At 47.2% G+C, this 19,574-nt stretch overlaps 1 protein-coding gene across 5 annotated transcripts in view; it reads left to right on the top strand.

Annotated features, from left to right (window-relative positions):
- The first annotated feature begins 2,720 nt into the window (after window positions 1-2,720).
- ILKAP (ILK associated serine/threonine phosphatase) overlaps window positions 2,721-19,574 on the top strand; it is a 36,112-nt gene continuing 19,258 nt past the window's right edge. Inside the window, exons 1-4 of one of the 5 annotated variants that reach the window (XM_049888557.1) lie at window positions 2,721-2,858; window positions 12,469-12,534; window positions 13,008-13,064; window positions 18,183-18,308. In XM_049888557.1, coding sequence (XP_049744514.1) covers window positions 2,804-2,858; window positions 12,469-12,534; window positions 13,008-13,064; window positions 18,183-18,308 — 304 coding nt within the window. In that variant the 5' untranslated portion in view covers window positions 2,721-2,803. Of the gene's footprint in view, window positions 2,859-12,468; window positions 12,558-13,007; window positions 18,309-19,574 lie in introns of those variants that run through there. The other 4 variants (XM_049888561.1, XM_049888558.1, XM_049888560.1 and 1 more) reach the window with 4 other exon arrangements.

The following is a 19,574-nucleotide window of genomic DNA, read 5'->3' as shown; positions in this document are numbered from 1 at the left end:
AAATTGTCCCATAACTTAGTAGCTTAAAACAAACAGCTAGCATCTCACAGTTTCCTTGGGTCAGGAGTTCAGGGGCAGCCTCTTTCTCACAGGCTGCAGCCAGCCATCAGTTGGGCTGTGGTCTCATCTGAAGGCTTCCCTGGGAGGGGCCCTCCAAGCTCACTCACATGGTTGTTGGCAGGATTCAGTTCCTCACGGGCTATTTAGACTGAGGACCTGGTTCTTTTCTGCTTTTAGGCTGGAGGCCTTACTCAATTCTTTGCTACATGGCCTCTCCTGAGGGAAGCTCACAACATGGCTGCTGACGCCCCCTGATGGAGCAAGCAGAGAGCGGGAGACTGTGGGCAAGGAGGCACCTCATCAGTTTTGCTGTCTGTTCATTAGGTTCACCCACACTCAGTGAAGGGATTACATGGGGTGTACATACCAGGAGACAGGGCTCACTATGGCCATCCCAGAGGCTACCCTCCATATCCAGAGCCCACCAACCCTGTCTGTGCACATGCTGCCACCCCTGGCCTGCAGAGGCGTTCTCACCAGGGGCTGCAGTACTGGTTTCAGGGTATTGGCTTACAGTGCTGTTATTTAAGCACCAAAATCCGATGATGAAACCTGCATTATTACACCCAGAAGGTGATTTGCTGTAATAACAAGCGATGCGCTCATTTAGAAAGTGTCCGTCCACAGCCTTCCCTATTTAAACCTTCTCAAGGCATCTGATAGTTCTGAATTCCTATTTCCTGTGGGACATAGCGCATGTTTTCTTAAGCTTATGAGCTGTTTGTATTTTCCTCAGGGCCAGTCCCCCCCCCCCGCTCCCCGCCCCCCCATCGTTCTATGCTTCCAGACATCCCTGATGTAGTCTTGGGAGTGGATGGTCATGAGGGGAACCCTGCGAAGGATGTGTAGGGGAGCAGCTCTCCCAGGGCCCCTTGGCGACCTTGAATGTATCCACATTGGCCACATGGACAAGATTGGACCCACAGCTGAGTCCATGTCCAGGTGAACACCTTGTGCCCCTCCTGGAGCACCAGAGCAGGGGATCCCTGGCCAGATCTTTCCCACTTGTCTCCTTGTCCCCCTGGGGAGGCTGTCAGGACAGTTCTCATCCCTCCCAGGCTCTGAGGAGGCAGGAGACTTCCTGTTTCAGCACCTCAGCGCCCAGCTGCAGCATGGTGAGGGCTCCTTGGTGCCATGAGGTCCTGTCATCCATGTTGTAGTCATCTGGTCACTTTTCTGTCATCCTGCTGAAGGCCCACGGGGAGCTGGCACCTGGGGTTACTCTTCCTTTCTTGTCTCGGTAATAAACCAAATCTCAAAAGGGCTCGTTATTTCTTAGTTGGCTGATTGGTCAGCCTTGCCTCCCGCTTGACAGAATGAAAGGGAAACGAGGGAGGCAGGGAGGATTGGGGGAGGAAGAGGCCCAGACCCTGCCCTGGCTTTGGAGCATACTTGGTATCTCCTTTGTCCAGTACCAGATTCTCTGCTTTCTGCCCCTTCTTTCCTCCAAGGCTTGATCCATCCCCTTAAGTCTTGATCACTTTTCCCTCCGGATATATTTTAACCAGTTCCTCCTTACCCCACTCATTCCCCTGGGGAGACTCAGAAGGTTAAAAACGGTTGCCATCCAGTTGACTCATGGCAACCCCACATGTGAGTTGGGAGAAGGCTTAAGGAAGCAGGGCTTTGCTCTGGATTGGATGATGACAGAAAGGCAAGGTAATTCCATCAGTAATCTAGAGGCCAGGAAGAGTAGACACAGGCTAAATTTGTAGTTGGTAAAGAGGCAGCAGTCAACTCCTACTAGCCAGGATAGGGAGATGTTTGGTCAGTTTTGTGGCTTGGACAGTATTCGTGTTTTGTGTGTTGACATGATATTGGAGGGGTCTAGTTGTTCTGGGGCCCCTGGTGGCACAGTGGTCAAGAGCTCGGCTGCTAACCAAAAGGTCAGCAGTTCGAATCCACTAGCTGCTCCTTGGAAACTCTATGGGGCAGTAATACCTCTGTCTTATAGGGTCGCTATGAGTTGGAATCCACTCGACGTGGCAACCGGCCTGAGTTTTTTTTTTTCGAGTTTTGCCTTGATGAAGAGAACATCCAGGCCTAGCTGGGTATGCCAGGCCATCTCATAGGGACTCCGGGCCGGGAGATAGCACCGGGCTGCTCCCCGATGTCAGGGGCTGTTCTTTCCGCCTGTGGAGGTTACAGCGAGTGGAAGCCCCATTGACTGGATGGGTGCAGACAGGTCACGAGATGCCTCCTGCCCATCCTGCACCCTGCGGGGTTCCGTGCTAACCTCAGTTTCCCAATCTCTAAAACGGAGACGATCTGCGGATGAAACGACAGATGTGAGAAGTCTCACAAAGCCTTTCCGGGCACTGAGGCCACTACGGGTGTCCTCAGGCTGAAACGTTTCCTGGTCCAGGAACCCAACAAACCCCGACAAAACAGGAGATCCCCGCCGAGTAAACCAGGAGGGGCCCCCTGGGGTTTCGCTTCGGCGAGAAACATGGCGGCCGGGCTGCGTCACTTCCGCCCGCTCCGGTACACGTTCTGGCCTGGGCGCAAAGGGGCCTCCACGCATGCGCCCGCGCCGTCCCGCCCCTTCCCGGCGCCCCGCCCCCCGCGCGCAGGGTTCTGGGGCGGCCGGGCGCGCCTCGCGCCGATTGGCGGCGCTTCTGGCCCGCCCCCCGGGGATTGACGGCTCCGGCCGCCCCGCCCCCGCCGCAGCCGCCGCCGCCCGGTGTGGAGCCCGGCCGCTGCTCGCGGGCTGCGCTCTGCCTCCGCCGCCGCCGCCGCCGCCATGGACCTGTTCGGGGACCTACCGGAGCCCGAGCGCTCGCCGCGCCCGGCTGCCGGTAAGCGCAACCCCGGCCCGCGGGAGGGAGCCGGGCAGCGGGCCTGCAGCGTCGGGCCCGAGCCGCCGCCGGGAGCCCCGCGCCCCGAGAGCCGCCGCCGCCATGTTCGCTGCGTAGCAGGAAAGGCCCGTCGGCGGCCGGCGCGGCCTTTGTGCGGCACGTGCGGGCGGGCGGGCGGGCGGCGTGGACGGCCGTGGGCCCTGGGCCCCTGCGAACGCCCGTCCGTCCGCTTCCGGCGGCCCCGGGCCGGGTTCCAGCGCCCCGGGCGAGCGCGGCGGCTGGGGGCCCGGGGCCCTTCCGCGCTGGCCGTCGGGGCCCGGACGGGCGCGCCTCGCTCGGGTGCGTTCCCGGCCGCAGAGACGTTAACCCCGGGGACTGCGGGGCCGAGGAGGAGGCGCCCCGCCCGCGGTGCTCTGGCCTCACGGTTCACGGCCGCCTGGTCCTTGCTCGGTCGCTGGCGGGCCCCTGCCCCGCGACCTGACCGGGGCGGCCTTGCGCCGGACGGGCCGGCGGCGGGACGGGTTAAGGCGTCGCGCTGTGCCTTCGTGGGCGGCGGTTCCTCCGGGTTAGTTAGCGCTGAACTCCGTCGCCTTTCGAAGTCGACGGCCTCGCTTCCAGACCCAGGTGGCAGAAAGCCTGGAAAACTTTGCGGACGAACCCAGGTTCTCAGGCCATCGGGGCACTTGGAGCCAAGCCCTGAATCAGTGTTTTGTTTTGATTTCTTAAGTGATTTATTATTATTTTTGGTTGGTGTTGACAATACATGTAGCAAAACATATGTCAGTTGGGCAAGTTCTACGTTTGTTTTTTAAGTCACCCAGGTGATTCCATTTGTTTGGGGACCAGTGTTGTAGGAATACAAGAGTGAATAAGCCTCAGCCTTTGCTCTCTAAGAGTTTAACTCTGAATGCAAGTGATCGTGATTAAAGGCACCACTGGTTGCCCTCTTCGGCTCATGGTGAACCCACGTGTCAGAGGGGAACTCTGCTTCACAGGGTTTTTCACAGCTATGACCTTTTCGAAGTACATTGCCAGGCCTTTCTTTCAAGTGCCTCTGGGTGAGTTTGAACTGCTAACCCGTTGCACCACCCACTAGCAGAAGTTCGTGACTCTGAGAAATGCAGTCTGCCCTGAGGAGTGATGTTTGTTGTCCCCTGAGGGAGATGTTGGCATGAGGCCGGATTTGAACTGGACCCCCGAGGATGGGTAGGCCAGAGGTTGACAAAGTGGGGAGCAGGGATCTAGGCAAATGAACAAGTACTTGAAGGGGGATGCCAAGGTCTCCAGTTTGCCTGAACAGCATACCAGTGTGTGTGAGGGGTGAGTGAGCATGGGGTTCTAAAGGGCTCGTCCTGCCCTCCTCGGGGCCTGGATGTAGGCTTGTCACATGTGCGTGACCAGCCTGTAGGGCCGTTGTGGAATTTGCCTTTTTCCCAGTAAAGCACTGTTCCTTCTTCCCACTGACCATTCGGATGGTACAGAAGCATCCAAATAGCTGGGCCTTGAGTCTTTGAACTTGATTCAGACCTTCATTTCAAAGATAACCTCAGGTCTAGTCTAGAGGGTAAAGACTTCAGACTTTATGTGGGGCCCTGGTCATCAAGCATTTGGCTACTGACCAAAAGATCAGCAGTTCGAATCCACCAGCTGCTCCTTGGAAACTCTGGGACAGTTCGACTCTGTCCTGTAGGGTCACTATGAGCCAGAATCAACTCAATGGCAACGGGTTTTTGTTTTTTAACATGTGCAGTCTTTCTTTTTACACTGTTGTTGGAGTGTGATGTTTATCTGAATATGTTTGAGTAGAAGCCCTGGTGGCATAGTGGTTAAGCGCTCAGATGCTAACCCAAAGGTTGGGGGTTTGAACCTACCAGCTGCTCTGTGGGAGAAAGATGATGTGGCAGTCTGCTTCCGTAAAGATTACAGCCTAGGAAACTCTATGGGGCAGTTCTACTCTGTGCTATATATAGGGTTGCTATGAGTTGGAATCACCTCAGTGGCATTGGGTGTGTTTGGAATAGAGTTTGGATTTCGCAAATGTGCCTGCCAACCTATTGTTTTTATTTTCATTGTTTTTTATGTGAAACTAATTTGCGTCTGCTCAGGGAAGGCACCCTTGAGAGGGCACCAGTGAGAACTAGTTGCTGCCGAGTTGATGCCCACTCATATGACCTCTGGGTGTCAGAGTAGAATGAGCGCCATGGGATTTTCAATGATTTTTTGGAAGTAGATATCCAGGCCTTTCTTCTGCAGCCTTTTGGTTAGCAGTTGAGCACGTTAACCGTTTGAACCACCCAGGGGCTCCTGAGCTGACATACACCCTGACAGTTCTACGTCTTACAGGTTCTCCCTAAACAGCCTGTAGCCAGATAACAGTGGGGAGAGTACACCCAGCCGCTGTCTCCGGCCTCGAGCTTCCAACAGTGGCCGAGATGACAGGATGCCGGGGGTGGCTGCCCCCTGCAAGCTGTGAGGGCACTGGCAGAGTCACAGGTCCTGCCCTGCTGGGAATCTTTATAAAACAAAGAGGGTATGCTTTCTGGATTTGTAGCTGACAGAATTGGGAACCGAAGTGACCTTAACGGGCAGTTAGCTGCGTTGAGATTTAATAGGTTAAAAAAAGATCATTTGAACAGGAACGGAATCCTCTGCCCCAGTCTTAAGAAGGTACTGTGATTTCATTTATCCATACACACACTTCATTTCAGAAAACCGTATCGTTTGATAAATTGATTAAATTAAAAATTGCTTAAATGAAAGATTGGTTATGTAAAGTAAATGGAAGGATGACACCCACTCAACTGTGCACTATCCCTCATGACCTTCCCGCTTGACATGTGAGTGCCCCCAATTTCCAGGCTAATGAGGGAACAATTAAAACAACAGCAAAAAACTAGTCATTTTCTCAGTCCCAGAAAGGGGTGTTTGGGAAATGCAATCAGACAGGTTTCAGATTCCAACCTTGCATCTTCTGTCTCCCTGAGGGTGAGGTCATACTCTCCACGTCCGGCTCTGCGTGGTGTAGAGCGCAAAGTCATCGCCTTGGACCTGGTAGCCATTCCTGTGTGAGCTGCTAATTTCAATAGCTGTTTAAAAGGAAACAAAACGCAATCCTAAATGGGTTTTGTGTAAACGCAGTGTCCAAAGGACCTGCTGCCCTGCTCAGGCCACATCAAGTATGTTTTGTTTAATTCAATTTTTGTTTTGTTTTATACATGACGCTAAGGTTCCTACCCCAAGCCTCTTGATTTTTATGGTCTGAAGAAAGTGTAGAAAGGATGCATTAAATGTTTTCCGGTATTGTGCTACATTAATAGTTTTCATCTCAGTACTTACAGGTTTTGGATCTTGAGTGAATCAGGTTTTTAAAATATATATACCCACTAATATGTATTTTTTTTTTTTTTTTAATATGTATAGGAATGCTTTTGTTCATGTCAGAAATGGAACTTCTCGGCTGCCATACCCCTGAAAGTGCTGGCTTAAATGTCTTTAAGATTGTCAGTTTACATTTGGCAATCCAAACACACTATAGGTGCCACGGTTAAAATTGCTTTTGGCAGTAGCTTGGTTTAAGCTTTACAGGATGGTTCTTTCACTTATTTGGTTTGGTATAGTAAGTACAAGGAGCCCTGATGGCACAGTGGTTAAGCACTCGGTCGCTACTGAAAGGTCGGCAGTTCAAACCCTAGCCGCTACGGGGAAGCTCTGCTTTGTCCTATAGGGTTGCTGTGAATTGGAGTTGACTTGATGGCAGTGGGTTTGGGTTGTTCATTGTAAGTACATTTTAAAACTGATTGTCAGCTATCAAAGACCAAATGAATATTTGCTTGTCCAAGCCATCTTAGAAATATTTCTTTAAAAAAAATTCCCAGATTAAGTATAGAATAAAGGTTAAGGTAGTAGAAGAAAACTTAAAACAGTAGTAAAACTTCGAAGTTAAGCAAGAAAAAACTCAAGTCATAAAAAAATTAAAATGGATGTGGCCATGAAAAAAATCACAGATTTCTGCAGCACAAAAGATAACACATGGAGAAAGACAAACTGAGAGAAAATACCTGCAGTACACATGAGTAAGAGTTACTTTGGGCATGTTATCAGAAGAGATCAGTCCCTGGAGAAGGACGTCATGCTTGGTAAAGTTGAGGGTCAGCGAAAGAGAGGAAGACCCTTGATGAGATGGATGGACACAGTGGCTGCAACGATGAGCTTAAGCGTAACAACGATTGTGAGGATGGTGCAGGAGTGGGCAGTGTCGTGTTCCGCTGTGCGGAGAGTTGCCGAGAGTCAGAACTGACTTGACGGCAGTTAACGACAAGTTAACATCCCTAATAAGCAAAAGGTTCATGTACCTTAATAAGAAAAAGCCAGAGAAAGTGGTCCAAAGCTGCATCCTGGCAGCTCGCAGAGGAGATGTGAATGGCCACGGACAGGAACGACCTCGCTTCCCCAGCTGCTGAGGAGGGAAATATCAGAATCACGGACAGACCCCCCCACCTTTTTTTCTAACCCCATCAGATTAGTGAAAATTGGTGATGTGTTGGTGAGGATGTAGAGAGGTGGTTATCTTCCTAGAACTGTTGTGAGTGGGAGTTACTGTAATGGGGGGAGCTCGTTTGGCATCTGTTGAATTCAAACTGCTCACACGCTTTGCTTGGTAGTCTAGCAGGTTAAGTCAGGATGTATGTGTGAGGATGTGTTAAACCCAATGCCATGGAGTTAATTTCAACTCATTATGACCCTGTAGGACGGAGTAGAACTGCCCTATAGGATTTCCTAGGTTGTAACCTTCCCAGGAGCACATCACCAGGTCTTTTCTCCTGCAGCGCCACTGGTGATTTTGAACTGCCAACCTTTTGGTTAGCAGCTGAGCGCTTAACCACTGTACCACCAGTGCTCCTTCTAAGGATGTATACTGTGGCATTATTTGCTGCATGAAAAACTGGAAACAGCCTGAATGCTCAACAGTAAGGAAATTGGATAGATGTGTGTAGGTTGTCACCAGATGGAATCCTATGGAAAGAAAGAATTAGATCCAGGTGTGCTGGCTTGGTGCCTGCCTGTGGGTCAGTGGAACACTGTTGTGTGTAAAGTATGACTTCAGCTTTGAGAGATTTAAAAGTCCGTGTGCTCTTACGTGAGCATAAAGGAAAAGTGGAAAAGCATACGCCGAACTGTTACTGAGATTGGGGAGTTCGTGGGCGGGGACTTCTTTTTAAATACGTCTGCGGTTTGGACTAGAAATCCTGGTGGCATAGTGGTTAAGAGCTCAGGCCACTAACCAGAAGGTCGGCAATTTGAATCCACCAGGTGCTTCTTGGAAACCCAATGGGGCAGTTCTCTTCTGTCCTGTAGGGTTGCTATGAGTTAGAATCAACTCGATGTCAACTGGTTTTCGGGCATCGTTTGGAAAACATCAGTACCGCTTGTGTAGTTGAGAAGAAAATTCAGGTATAAAGATGAGTTTAGGCAAAGTATTGTAAGGTCTTCTTGTTGCCTTGTCGTACGTGGTGATGATTCGTTAACCCGAATGTGACCAGCTTGAGGGCACTTCATGAGTATATCACCATAGTACGCAATTTCCACTACACTTTACTTCAGAGTGTAAATAATTGAAAAAAAAATCCTGTTGGTTCCAACTCACAGCAAGCCTGTGTACAACAGAAGGAAACACTGCCCAGTCCTGCACCATCCTCGAAATTGTTGTTACACTTGAACCCATTGTTGCAGCCACTGTGTCAGTCCATCTCGTGGAGGGTCTTCCTCTTTTTCACTGACCGTCCACTTTACCAAGCGTGATGTCCCTCTTCAGGAACCAGTCGCTCTAGGTAGCACGTCCAAAAGTACACGAGACGAAGTTCTCACCATCCTCACTCCTAAAGAGCGTTCTGAATCAGATACAGTCATAGCTTTACTCTGCCGATGATGACAGATTAAAGAGGAATGGCTTTGTATTCACTGTCAACGAGAACACTCACAAACACATTTGTTTGTTGTCACAGTCCACGATATATTCAGTGTTCTTCTTCGCCAACACCATAGTTCAAAGGCATCAATTCTTCTTCAGTCTTCCTTATTCATTGTCCAGCTTTCATATGCATGCGAGGTGGCTGAAAACACCGTGGCTTGGGGCTCAGGCCCATCTTAGTTCTCAAGGTGACATCTTTGCTTTTTAGTCCTGTAAAGAGGTCTTTTGCAGCACATGCGCCCAATGCAATATGTCATTTGATTTCTTGATTGCTGCTTCCGTGGGCACCACGTATCTGTCAGTTGTTGTGCTGTGGGGACTTGCATGTTGCTGTGATGCTGGAAGCTCTGCCACCGGTATGTCAAATGCCAGCAGGGTCACCCACGGTGGACAGATGGCAGCGGAGCTTCCAGACTAAGACAGACTAGGAAGGAGGACTGGACGATCTACTAAAAAAAAAACTGGCCAGTGAAAACCTTATGAATAGCAGCAGAGCATTGTCCAATATAGTGCTGGAAGACCGGCCCTTTGGGTTGGAAGGCACTCAAAGTAGAGTCCACCTTAGTGAGGTAGATGGAGTAAAGCTTTTGGGACCTTCATTTGCTGATGTGGTATGACTCAAAATGAGAAGAAATGGCTGCAAACATCCATTCATAATCAGAATGTGGAATGTAAGAAATAAGAATCTAGGAAAATTGGAAGTAAAAAATGAAATGGAATGTGTAAAGATTGGTAACCTAGGCATTAGCTGAAATGGACTGGTATTGGCCATTTTGAATCAGATACAATCATAGAGTCTACTTTGCCAATGATGACAAATTGAAGAGGAATGGCTTTGCATTCATTGTCAACAAGAACATTTCAAGATCTGTCCTGAAGAACAGAGTTGTCAGTGATGGAATAATATCCACACGCTTACGAGGAAGACCACTTAATAAATGTACGCACCAACCATTAAGGCCAAAGATGAAGAAGTGGAAGACTTTTACCAACTTCTGCAGTCTGAACTTGCTCAAACATGTAATCAAGATGCATTGATAATTATTGGGAAAAAACTCTAGATAAGATTAATGAAAAAACGTTTTCAGTTTTGTTTCACTCTTTATTAAAAACCGAAAACCAAATCCAGTGCCGTCGAGTCGATTCCGACTCATAGCGACTTTAGGGTCCTTTATTTAGGACTCTGGGACCTCTTCCAAAGTTTGAATCAAGGTCACACTTTGTCCAGTGATGTTTATCTGAAGTAAAATATAAGATTCTGGTTAACGAGAAGTTCCCTTCTCTAGCAAACTATGACCTACAGTTTACGTGTGTGTGTGTGTGTGTGTGTGTGTGTGTGTTTTAAGAACCCAGATGTAAACTGTTCTAAGTTTGATCCTTCTGGTGATGTGAAAGGTACTCCAGCGACGTTAAAGAGCCTGGGGATTATCTTTAAGGCTTGTTGTTGGGTTAAATGAGATGACCCGTGTAAGGGCACAGAACGGAGTGGTTGTGTGGAGGGTGTGGCGTCTTGCCGAGAGTAAGCACTTGGAACCGGCCATCCTGTGTTTGACTGCCCTCTACACCTCACTGGGTCAGTGGTCTTGGTTACGTATTTCACCTGTTTCCGTTTTCTATTTCTGTAAGTAAGAATAATCACAGTAGCTACCTCAGAAGATTATTGTGCTAAATGAGCTAAAATATGTAGAGAACTTAGAGCAGTGTCTGACAGGCAGTGTCATTTTGTAAGCCATTTTCATTTTCATAAACCATCCTCAGTTGTGGCCAACAAAAGTATGAAATGATCCCAAAGTACCGTGCATGGTATTCCAGAATGGGAAAGAAGGTGGTGATCGGCTTATTCTACTCAGTATAATTTCTGGGGTGGTTCTCAGTGCGAGGCACTATCTTTGACTGAGAATTGTGTCCAAAGCGAAGTTTGGACACTAGGAGAGGCGCCTGGCTAGTGCCAATCTGGAAACCACTGTGAGGAACACTTGCAGAATGGAGGATGTCTTAACCTGGGTACTGGAGGTAAGAGTAGAACAGTGGCAGTGGAGCAGACCTGGTTTAGATGGCTGGTCTGTTCAGAAACTGAACTCTGACTGGCACAGAGGGAAGGGCTGGTGGCTGGCTGGGCGCCTCTCCCCTGCAACGTCTGTGAACGCGGTGTGATTGTCCCGTTGAGTTCCTAGGAGAAGGGACCTCTTCATTGCTGGACCCAGGGTAGTCTCAGCTCCTCTTGGAAGTGGCTGTTTTTTTGCCTTAGACTCCATAGTCCTTTTGTCATTTGGGAGAAAAATGGAAGTATTTGCAGTTGCTTAATTTCTTTAGAGAAATCTTGAGGGATGAGAAAACAGTTTAATGGAGCAGGTATTTTTCATTTTCATTAGGAGTACAAAGCAAAAGATATGTTTTGTTAAATCGGGGGTGTCTTAGGTGTTTTAGGTACTTCTGACCTAAAGATCCCTGAAGGAATTTCCTTTCTTGGAGCTTGTACATTTAAAGTTTTTGTTTTTCCCAGAGTAGATTTGATAGCCAGCTCTTTTCTACATGGAGGCAAAAAGACAATATGGATGAAGCTCTTGGGGCATCTGGATTTGTTTCTTCAAGTGAATTGGTTTTTAAGTGGGTACATTTCAGTACTTGAGTTTTGAGGAACAAGAGGTGGACACAGCCTGTGTGTCGAAGCCCAGAGGAGGAGACTTTGTCATCAACCCTAGTTTACCCCAAATTCCTGTGTGCCGGTTCATTTCCATATGTTTAATAGTTTGGATAGAATTTGGGGGGAAAGCTAGAGAATAAGGACTGGTGGTGGAATTTTATATGGAAAAGGAGAATTGGACGTGAATCATTTAAGACAGGCACTTTGAGGGTAGGAATCTTCAGATATTTAGGTACAGAGCGTCCCTGGCTTTGTCCCGAGTTATCTTCCAGAGGTGTTTATTGCTGGTGTGAGAGGGACCAGGTTAAGACAGACTTTCTTCCCCAAGGCTCTTACCACCTCCATGCTCAGTGTTTGAGATTCTAGTTGCTGCTTAATTCAGAAGTTATTGAAATAGTGTTTTTAAAACCTGTAGACATTTGAAGAGAAGGGTTCCCTGATTCTGAAATTCTGTCTTGAACAAAATTATTGTTTCCTTGCTCTAGAATCAGGGTTTTTCTTCCAGGATTTCTCTTGTAATGAAATATTTTAAGGTGTTTGTTGCTTTTATTAATCAAATTATCAAGAAAGGTACTCGTTTTCCTTAAAATTCTTCATGACCCTTAAACTACTTGATGGGCACTATTCATTGCGTTTACGTGGACCAGAACTGTCGGTGGAGCCCTGGTGGTTCAGTGGTTAAGAGCTCGGCTGCTAACCAAAAGGTCGATGGTTCAAATCCACCAGCTGCTCCTTGGAAACCCTGGGGAGCAATTGTACTGTATCCTATAGGATCGCTATGAGTTGGAATCAACAACAGTGGATTTGGTGTTGGTCTATTAACTGCCCGTGTTAAATAGCTGGGAAGAACAATATTTTTTTTTAATGAAATTATGTCCACTAGGGAGGGGAAATTTTGAGTAGTGCGCTTGTGTCAGAGCAAGGGAGAGCACCCTGCTTTGGAAAGTCCATCCTGGACTGTGGCCCGGCGCTCGCTAAACAGGGTTTTTGTGTTTCAGGGAAAGATGCCCAGAAGGGACCTCTGCTCTTTGACGACCTCCCTCCGGCCAGCAGTACTGACTCAGGTACAGTCTTCAGGCTCTCCCAGGTGTGTGTCAACGTCTCTACTCATCCTGGGATTGTAGTGGTCTCAATCTTTTTCCCTTTCCCCCGTTTTCAACACGCAGATGTTTTAGGTGTTGGACTGTCTTAAGTTTTGAATCAGGTAAGGCATCAGGTAAGGCAGAAAATCCACTGGCTGCTAGCCCTGAGAAGCGCTGCGTCAACATGGCGAGCCGTCTTCTCTGGCTCCTTTGAGTGTTGATTAGCTGAGATAAAATGAATGTTTTAAGGCAGATTTGTTTCCTCTGAGACGATGCAGGACTTTACAGTAAAACAGGTTCCAGATACCGTTGACCGCAGTCTCAGCTCCTCTGGATTGACACAGGTTTCAGTTGCTCTCATGGACCCTACGTAGGTGTCCTGGTGGGATGGAGTCTGACACTGAAGCCGGGTACAGCTTTTGTGGGCTCACTGTGCGCGTTCTGCTGTGTTTCAGGGCCAGGGGCACCTTTGCTTTTTGACGATCTCCCACCTGCTGGCAGTGGTGATTCAGGTAAGTGGTAGGAAAAAAAAAAAACCTCCAGGGTCTGTTGTAAATAATACAGTGAGGCCTGTGAGAGCCAGAACTCAGCTTTTCTGGATCTCACGAGTTTTCCGTCTGTGACAGGGTACAGTCTTACCAGTTTTCTGTCGCTCTCTGAATGGAAAACATTTGTGTTTCTCTTCTCTGACAGGTGTGTGACTTACACAGATTCCGGCTTTCACAGGCTTTACTGGACATAATATTTTACAGGTTTCAGAAATTTAGGATGATGTTAAGTCATGGTACAGCATAAGGTTTATTAAGTACAACTTAAGTAGGGACCATCAGCTGGAAGCAGAGAGGAGCTCTTCGGTGCATACAGCTTTTCGGTGATGATTTTTCTTCTTGGGGTTCAGCCTGTTGGAGCTGACTTTAATAAAAACAAAACCCAATAAAGAGTTCAGTAATTTATTTCAAACTTTGTCGATAGCTTTTTTTTTTTTTTTTTAAATCTCCGAGTCTGTTGTTCTAATTCTCCTTGCTGTGGTCCTGACAGGCCCACATGTGTCAACAGGTGTTGCAAATGTGTGAAATAGTTAATAAAATATTTTTCACATCCCAGAACCCATGCAGATAAGTGGGCCTTTTGTTTTATGCCATTTAGATTAAAAAGAATTTTGATCTTAAGTGAAGTCTGAATGACACTGGTTTGGAGACCTTGATACAGACCATGGACCAAGATTTTCTTGAAATTTAAGACCTTCGTTAACTATTTTCCAGTCCCTTCTTACCCATCCCCAAAATTCAGATTATTACTTTGATTTCATTTATGCTGAGCCTGTTAGCTTTGGCTCTACCTGCTCCTGTAAATGTAAACCTTTTTTTTTTTTATTCTGTTTTAAGTGAAAGTTTACAAATCGAGTCAGTTTCTCATACAAAAAATTTGTATACACCTTGCTACGTACTCCTAGTTGCTCTCTCCCTAATGAGACAGCACACTCCTTCTCTCCAGTCTCTGTTTTCGTGTCCATTCAGCCAGCTTCTCACCCACTCTGCCCTCTCATCTCTTCTCCAGACAGGAGCTGCCCACATAGTCTTATGTGTCTCCTTGATCCAAGGATCTCACTCCTCACCAGTATCATTTTCTATCACACATTCCAGTCCAATCCCTGTCTGAAGAGGTGGCTTTGGGAATGGTTCCTGTCTTGGGCTAACAAAAGGTCTGGGGACCATGACCCCCGGGGTCCTTCTAGTCTCAGTTAGACCATTAAGTCTGGTCTTTTTATGAGAATTTGGGGTCTGCATCCCACTGCTCTCCTGCTCCCTCAGGGGTACTCTGTTGTGCTCCCTGTCAGGGCAGTCATCAGTTGTAGCTGGGCACCATCTAGTTCTGGTCTCAGGCTGATGTAGTCTCTGGTTTATGTGGCCCTTTCTGTCACTTGGGCTCTTAATTACCCTGTGTCTTTGGTGTTCTTCATTTAAACTTTTTTTATAATGTCCCTGTTAAGTAGAAGGGAGGAATAGAACAGATCCTTTATGTTGTCATAGTGACTGATAGGTTGTTGCTCGATGTCATTGAGACTTTCCTCTTCTGTGAAGTTCCTCCAGGGCAGGAGCCGTGAACACTGGCCATCCTTTCTCACATGCGCTCATCTTCTGGTTGCGAGACTTTCCTTATATTGTCAAATAAAGTACTTGGTACATTTCAAGTGGATTTTCTGTGTTATTAGCTCATTACTGTAAAATCATTGGAAATGGTATAGAAAGTATGGATTACCTAGTACAGTTGCTGTGTTTTAGGGAAATTATTACCATCATCTTACATAAGAATTCTAAAGTTTTATTTCCAGGGCTGTGGACCCATGCCAAATAAAATGAGCAATGTTCTCATAGTCACAGTTCAGCCTGAAACCTTCCCAGTAAAGGTAGTACTTTTAGTTACAATGAAAGTTAATAATGTGCAAACAAGGCGCTTAACAGATTTGATAAATGAGAGGAAATTCAGCATAGCTGTCTCTTAGTTATCAACAGGGCAAGAGACTGTCAAGATTTAGACCATCTCAGCACCGCTATGAATGAGCCTGATTTTTTGGATATATAGGTATGTGCCACATAGTGTCTGTTCAGGCGACACATCAGTGGTCCCATAAAGTATAGATTCAGAAATCCCAATTGAAGCATGGGATGTAGCGGACGTAACTGGAAGTAGCAAATGAAACAGCTTCCGACACGCAGCACACGTACCTCATGTCTCTTGTATACAGAGCGACTACGCTGCCAGACGTATAATGGGGTATAATACATATATTTGGGGAGCCCCCAGCTTATGAACGAGTTCTGTTCCTAAGTCCGTAAGTCAGGTTTGTCCACAAGTTGGAATATCTAGGTATGGTTCATATCTAACGTCATTTAGTCAAATGTGGCCTTAATAGCTTATAATGTACTTTCTGTGCATAAAAAACATTACAGAAACACTTGCAGATACGCTAAAACATCTTTAAAATCCTTTTGTGACCCACGGGGCATACGCTATATCGACCCCTTTTTATGCCTCTGGAGTTCGGTTTGGGAAGGAGATAGCCGATTTTCTTCGTCTAGCTTCAAGGTGGGAGCCTTTTGAAATTAGTGAAATTCAAGACCCCTGAGTTGGAGCCTGGTGTTTGTGTAGACCGAGCATTGTTTTAGGTGATGTCACCTGGATGTGTGAATTTTCTAAACTTTTGACAGGTTTGGCTTTACTTCTGTGAGAGAAGGCTCCTCACTGTGTTCCCAGTTCTCATGAGAATGTCCTTACGGATAAACCATTCTCAGCCTTCGTTCGTCATCGTGGCCATCTTCTCCTTGACGCCATTCATTGTTTCCAGCTGTTACTGCTTTTCTAGCTTCTGAACAGTAAACGGTGCCTTTGCAGTGAGGAGTAAAACAGTGAGGGAGTACTTTTCACCAGGCCGAATTGCTGTAGATTATTCTTTCCCTGCACTCAGTCCCAGGGCCCAGTTACTGCTTCCACGTGTAGCAGGTGGACGGCACCACTCTGAGCAGCTCTGCGGTGTCCCCGGGCAGCTGTTCCTGCTTCTTAGCTGTTAGCACTGCTCTTGTTACAATGAAGAATCCATGGTAGTGGTGATTTTCCTGAGATTTTCTAATTCCTTTGGTTTCATTTGGCCTTTGTAAGTACCACTTTTGCAGTAACGAAGAATGCGTTGTAGTGTTGATCTTCCTGAGATGATAAATCCCTTGGCTTTATGTATTTGGTCTGTAAGTACTGATTTTACAGTAAGGAAGAATGCGTTGCAGCATATTTTGAAAAGTTTCATGAAAAATAATAAAAAGGTTAAGAAGAAGGAGACTAGAATAAAATGTAAGTGTAGTCACTGCCAGGTGCCTTCATGCTTTACCTCATGTTTTGCAAATTTTCAAGAAATAAAATTTTAAAAAGTTTTAAAAAATTGATTTTATTCTTGACTCATATCGCCAGTATTTGCCACGTCCCAGGGTCTGCTGGGAGATATGGTCCCACATAATGGGTATCAAAATCCATAACTTATAAAAAAAATTCTGAGTTTGGTCTTTTAATCAGCATGCCTTCCATTAGTAAAAACATGTAGTATGAACAAAAAATTCAAAGGAGAAAATACTTGGGTCTTGAAAGGTTGACATACAGAGATAATGTTTGCATGTGTGTCACAAAGTAGCACCCATTTGTTATTATGAACGATTGTATATACCGCGAATTTTTAACATAACAGGCTTTATGGGGTTGGTTCGTAACTACAGGTTGTACGTAAGTCGGACATTTCTAAGTGGGAACTGCCTGGTGTTCACACAACGCTTTCACAGAGTGTATTGTGGGTGTTAGCGTACAACTGTACGTAGTCTTGCATCGATGTCTTGGACTGCTTGAGAAGACACATTTTTCTCAAACTTCCAAGAACCATTTACAAAGGTGGCTGCACACTAGGCCGTAAAAATAGTCTCAGTAAAGAATGAGTTTCATATGCAGACCACGTTCTCTGACTACAATGTGACTAGATTATAAGTCAACAGCAAAGTTTTAGGAATTTCTCTGTTCTTGGAATTTGAAAGACAGGAAGATACTTTTACATACACATGGGGAAAACGACACAAACAGTGACAGACGCTAACGGATAGGCCACTGGGAGAGATTCTGTTGGAGGCACCATGAGACTCTCAGTTAATTTGCCTTATTGTGTGGGATGGGATGTGTGTATTATGCCTCATAGTTGCAGAAATGTTTGTCCGTAATTGACTCCTTGAGGGCCAGGACATTGCCTTGTTTTTCCTCAGCTCTCAGATGCCTGGCAGAGAGTAGGTCGAATAAACGGTGGCATGCTTTATGCTTCAATGCTGAGAACCTCTTAGGGCCATTCCTTGTGACAGCAGCTGCCACTTGTTGGGCACTTTGATATGCCGGGCACTGTGACAGATGCCTTACATACCTTGTCTCCATTGATTTCAAACCACTCCTGAGATGACACTACTCTCCCACACTACAGATGAAGAAACTGAGGTAGGCAGGTTGATTAAGTAACTTGCCATGAAGTCGCAGGTCTTCTTGTGAGCGGCAGAACTGTGCTGCGAACCTAGGCTTTGCGCTTTCTACAGTGCACACCTCGTAGTCACTGCCGGGCCTGGAGCTCTGCCTTTGAGTACAGATTCGTCCTTTGGCGATCAGGAATGGGGTCAGCTGCCCTGCTGTGCCTCTCAGGATACACAAAGTTCTTAAAGCCTGACATTTGAAGCCTTTTTTTGGCATTTACTACTTTTTTTGAACTTGCCCAGGACATATCAGTTTATTTGCAGATTCTGGACACCTCCCTGTTGATCAAGAAGGGCCTGTGGCCTTAAAACACCATGTGACAGCCCAGAGTAACATGAGTGTATCTTTACCACTTAGAAGCCTTTCTTTGAGGCAGTGTCTTACTGTTTTCTCACACCAGCTGTGCGTATAGGCACTGCCTCCCTTCCCGGCTGGCCGTCACCACGGCGCCCACCTGTGCGCCCCGTGCTGGTCCTTGCTGGCAGTGTCCTCCTTTCTAGGGCTGGGGTGGAGTCTAGTCTGGTAGTTACTCTTTTTTCACAGTCTACAGCTGTGTTTCTGCCTGGCTTCCCTTTATTTATTTCTAGGTTCCCTCACCACTCCGACTCCGATATCTCTGATGGTAAAGAATGAAGGGAAAGGAGCAAAGAGAAAACCCTCTGAAGAAGAGAAGAATGGCAGTGAAGAGCTTGTGGAAAAGAAAGTTTGTAAAGGTTTTCAGACAGTTTGAAAACAAACATATTAGACTCCGTATTCTAAAACAACCCAGAGCAAAAACGAGCTCGGCTTTCTAGTCATAACACTTCTTTTGTACGCCTGTACTTAACAAGTGGGCAGGGCGCCCTTTCTGCAGATGGGTTTCCAGGCTTACCTGGCATCCTTTCCCTTTTGACTTCCCATGTATTTCCCTGACACTCCCTTTGGACTGGTAGGAAACGCCGTCTCTTTCTCCAGAGTAAGAGTACGTTAGTTACGTAGTGTTCTGTGGCAACTGGACGGTTAGCTTGTTGACCACCCAGCTTCCCTCTGACTCCTCCCTTTGCTCATTTCCTGTTTAGCTGCTTGGGTTCAGATTTCACTCTGTAGGCAGCTTCCCAAGAGAGCCTAAGGCTAGAAAATGCAGTTAAAATTTGTAATCAGTCTTGTAACTTGTCAAAGTGAGTGGGGAAGAGAATTGAAAGTGCCAGCTAAAGGGAAATGCCTGTGGCCTTTCGCTTACCACACAGGACGACTCTGTCCTCGGCCGGAATCGCCTCCAGCGAGGGGCAGAGTGTGTTGCGTGTGCAGGGGGCAGGGTTCTCCCTGAGCTCTGCTGCTCTGCACACAGCTCGGCCCTGCTGGGGCAGAGTGTGTTGCGTGTGCAGGGGGCAGGGGTCTCCTCAGCTCTGCTGCTCTGCACACAGCTCGGCCCTGCTGCTGACCTGCAGAGCGCCGTGCTTACGGCAGGAAGCGCTTCCTAAGAGCTTATTGTATTGTCTCCGTGGCCCCCGGTGCCAGAAAACAAGCTTAAACCTGCCCAGCAGTTAAACAGAGATATATTATTGCACCACAGTGGGCTCTTCCGTCCTTTTCTTCGTCAGTTAAAGTAAAAGCACCTTACTGCTCAAATGCTTCACCAGCCTCAAGCCAGAAAATACGTATTTTAGGGTGTCCGTCAGAGCATCAGAGGAGCCCTGGTGGCACAGTGGTCAAAAGCTTGGCTGCTAACCACAAGGTCGTCAGTTCAAACCCACCAGCCACTCCTTGGAAACCCTATGGGGCAGTTCTACTCTGTCTCGTAGGGGCGCTCTGAGTTGGAATCAGCTTGATGGCAGCGGGCTTGGTTTTTTTGGATCGGGGCATTTGGGACAAACTACTGACTTGCACTTCTGTATACTGGGAGCTTTTCTGTCCTACTTGAATTATCAACAGAATTGGATTTGCACATAGTTTCTTCCCCCAATTTGAGTCCCACTTGTGTGGGAGGCAGCACATTCTGG

Source organism: Elephas maximus, chromosome 6, assembly GCF_024166365.1.
Source record: "Elephas maximus indicus isolate mEleMax1 chromosome 6, mEleMax1 primary haplotype, whole genome shotgun sequence".
Lineage (NCBI taxonomy): Eukaryota > Metazoa > Chordata > Mammalia > Proboscidea > Elephantidae > Elephas > Elephas maximus.
This window is presented reverse-complemented; position numbering and strand designations above follow the sequence as displayed.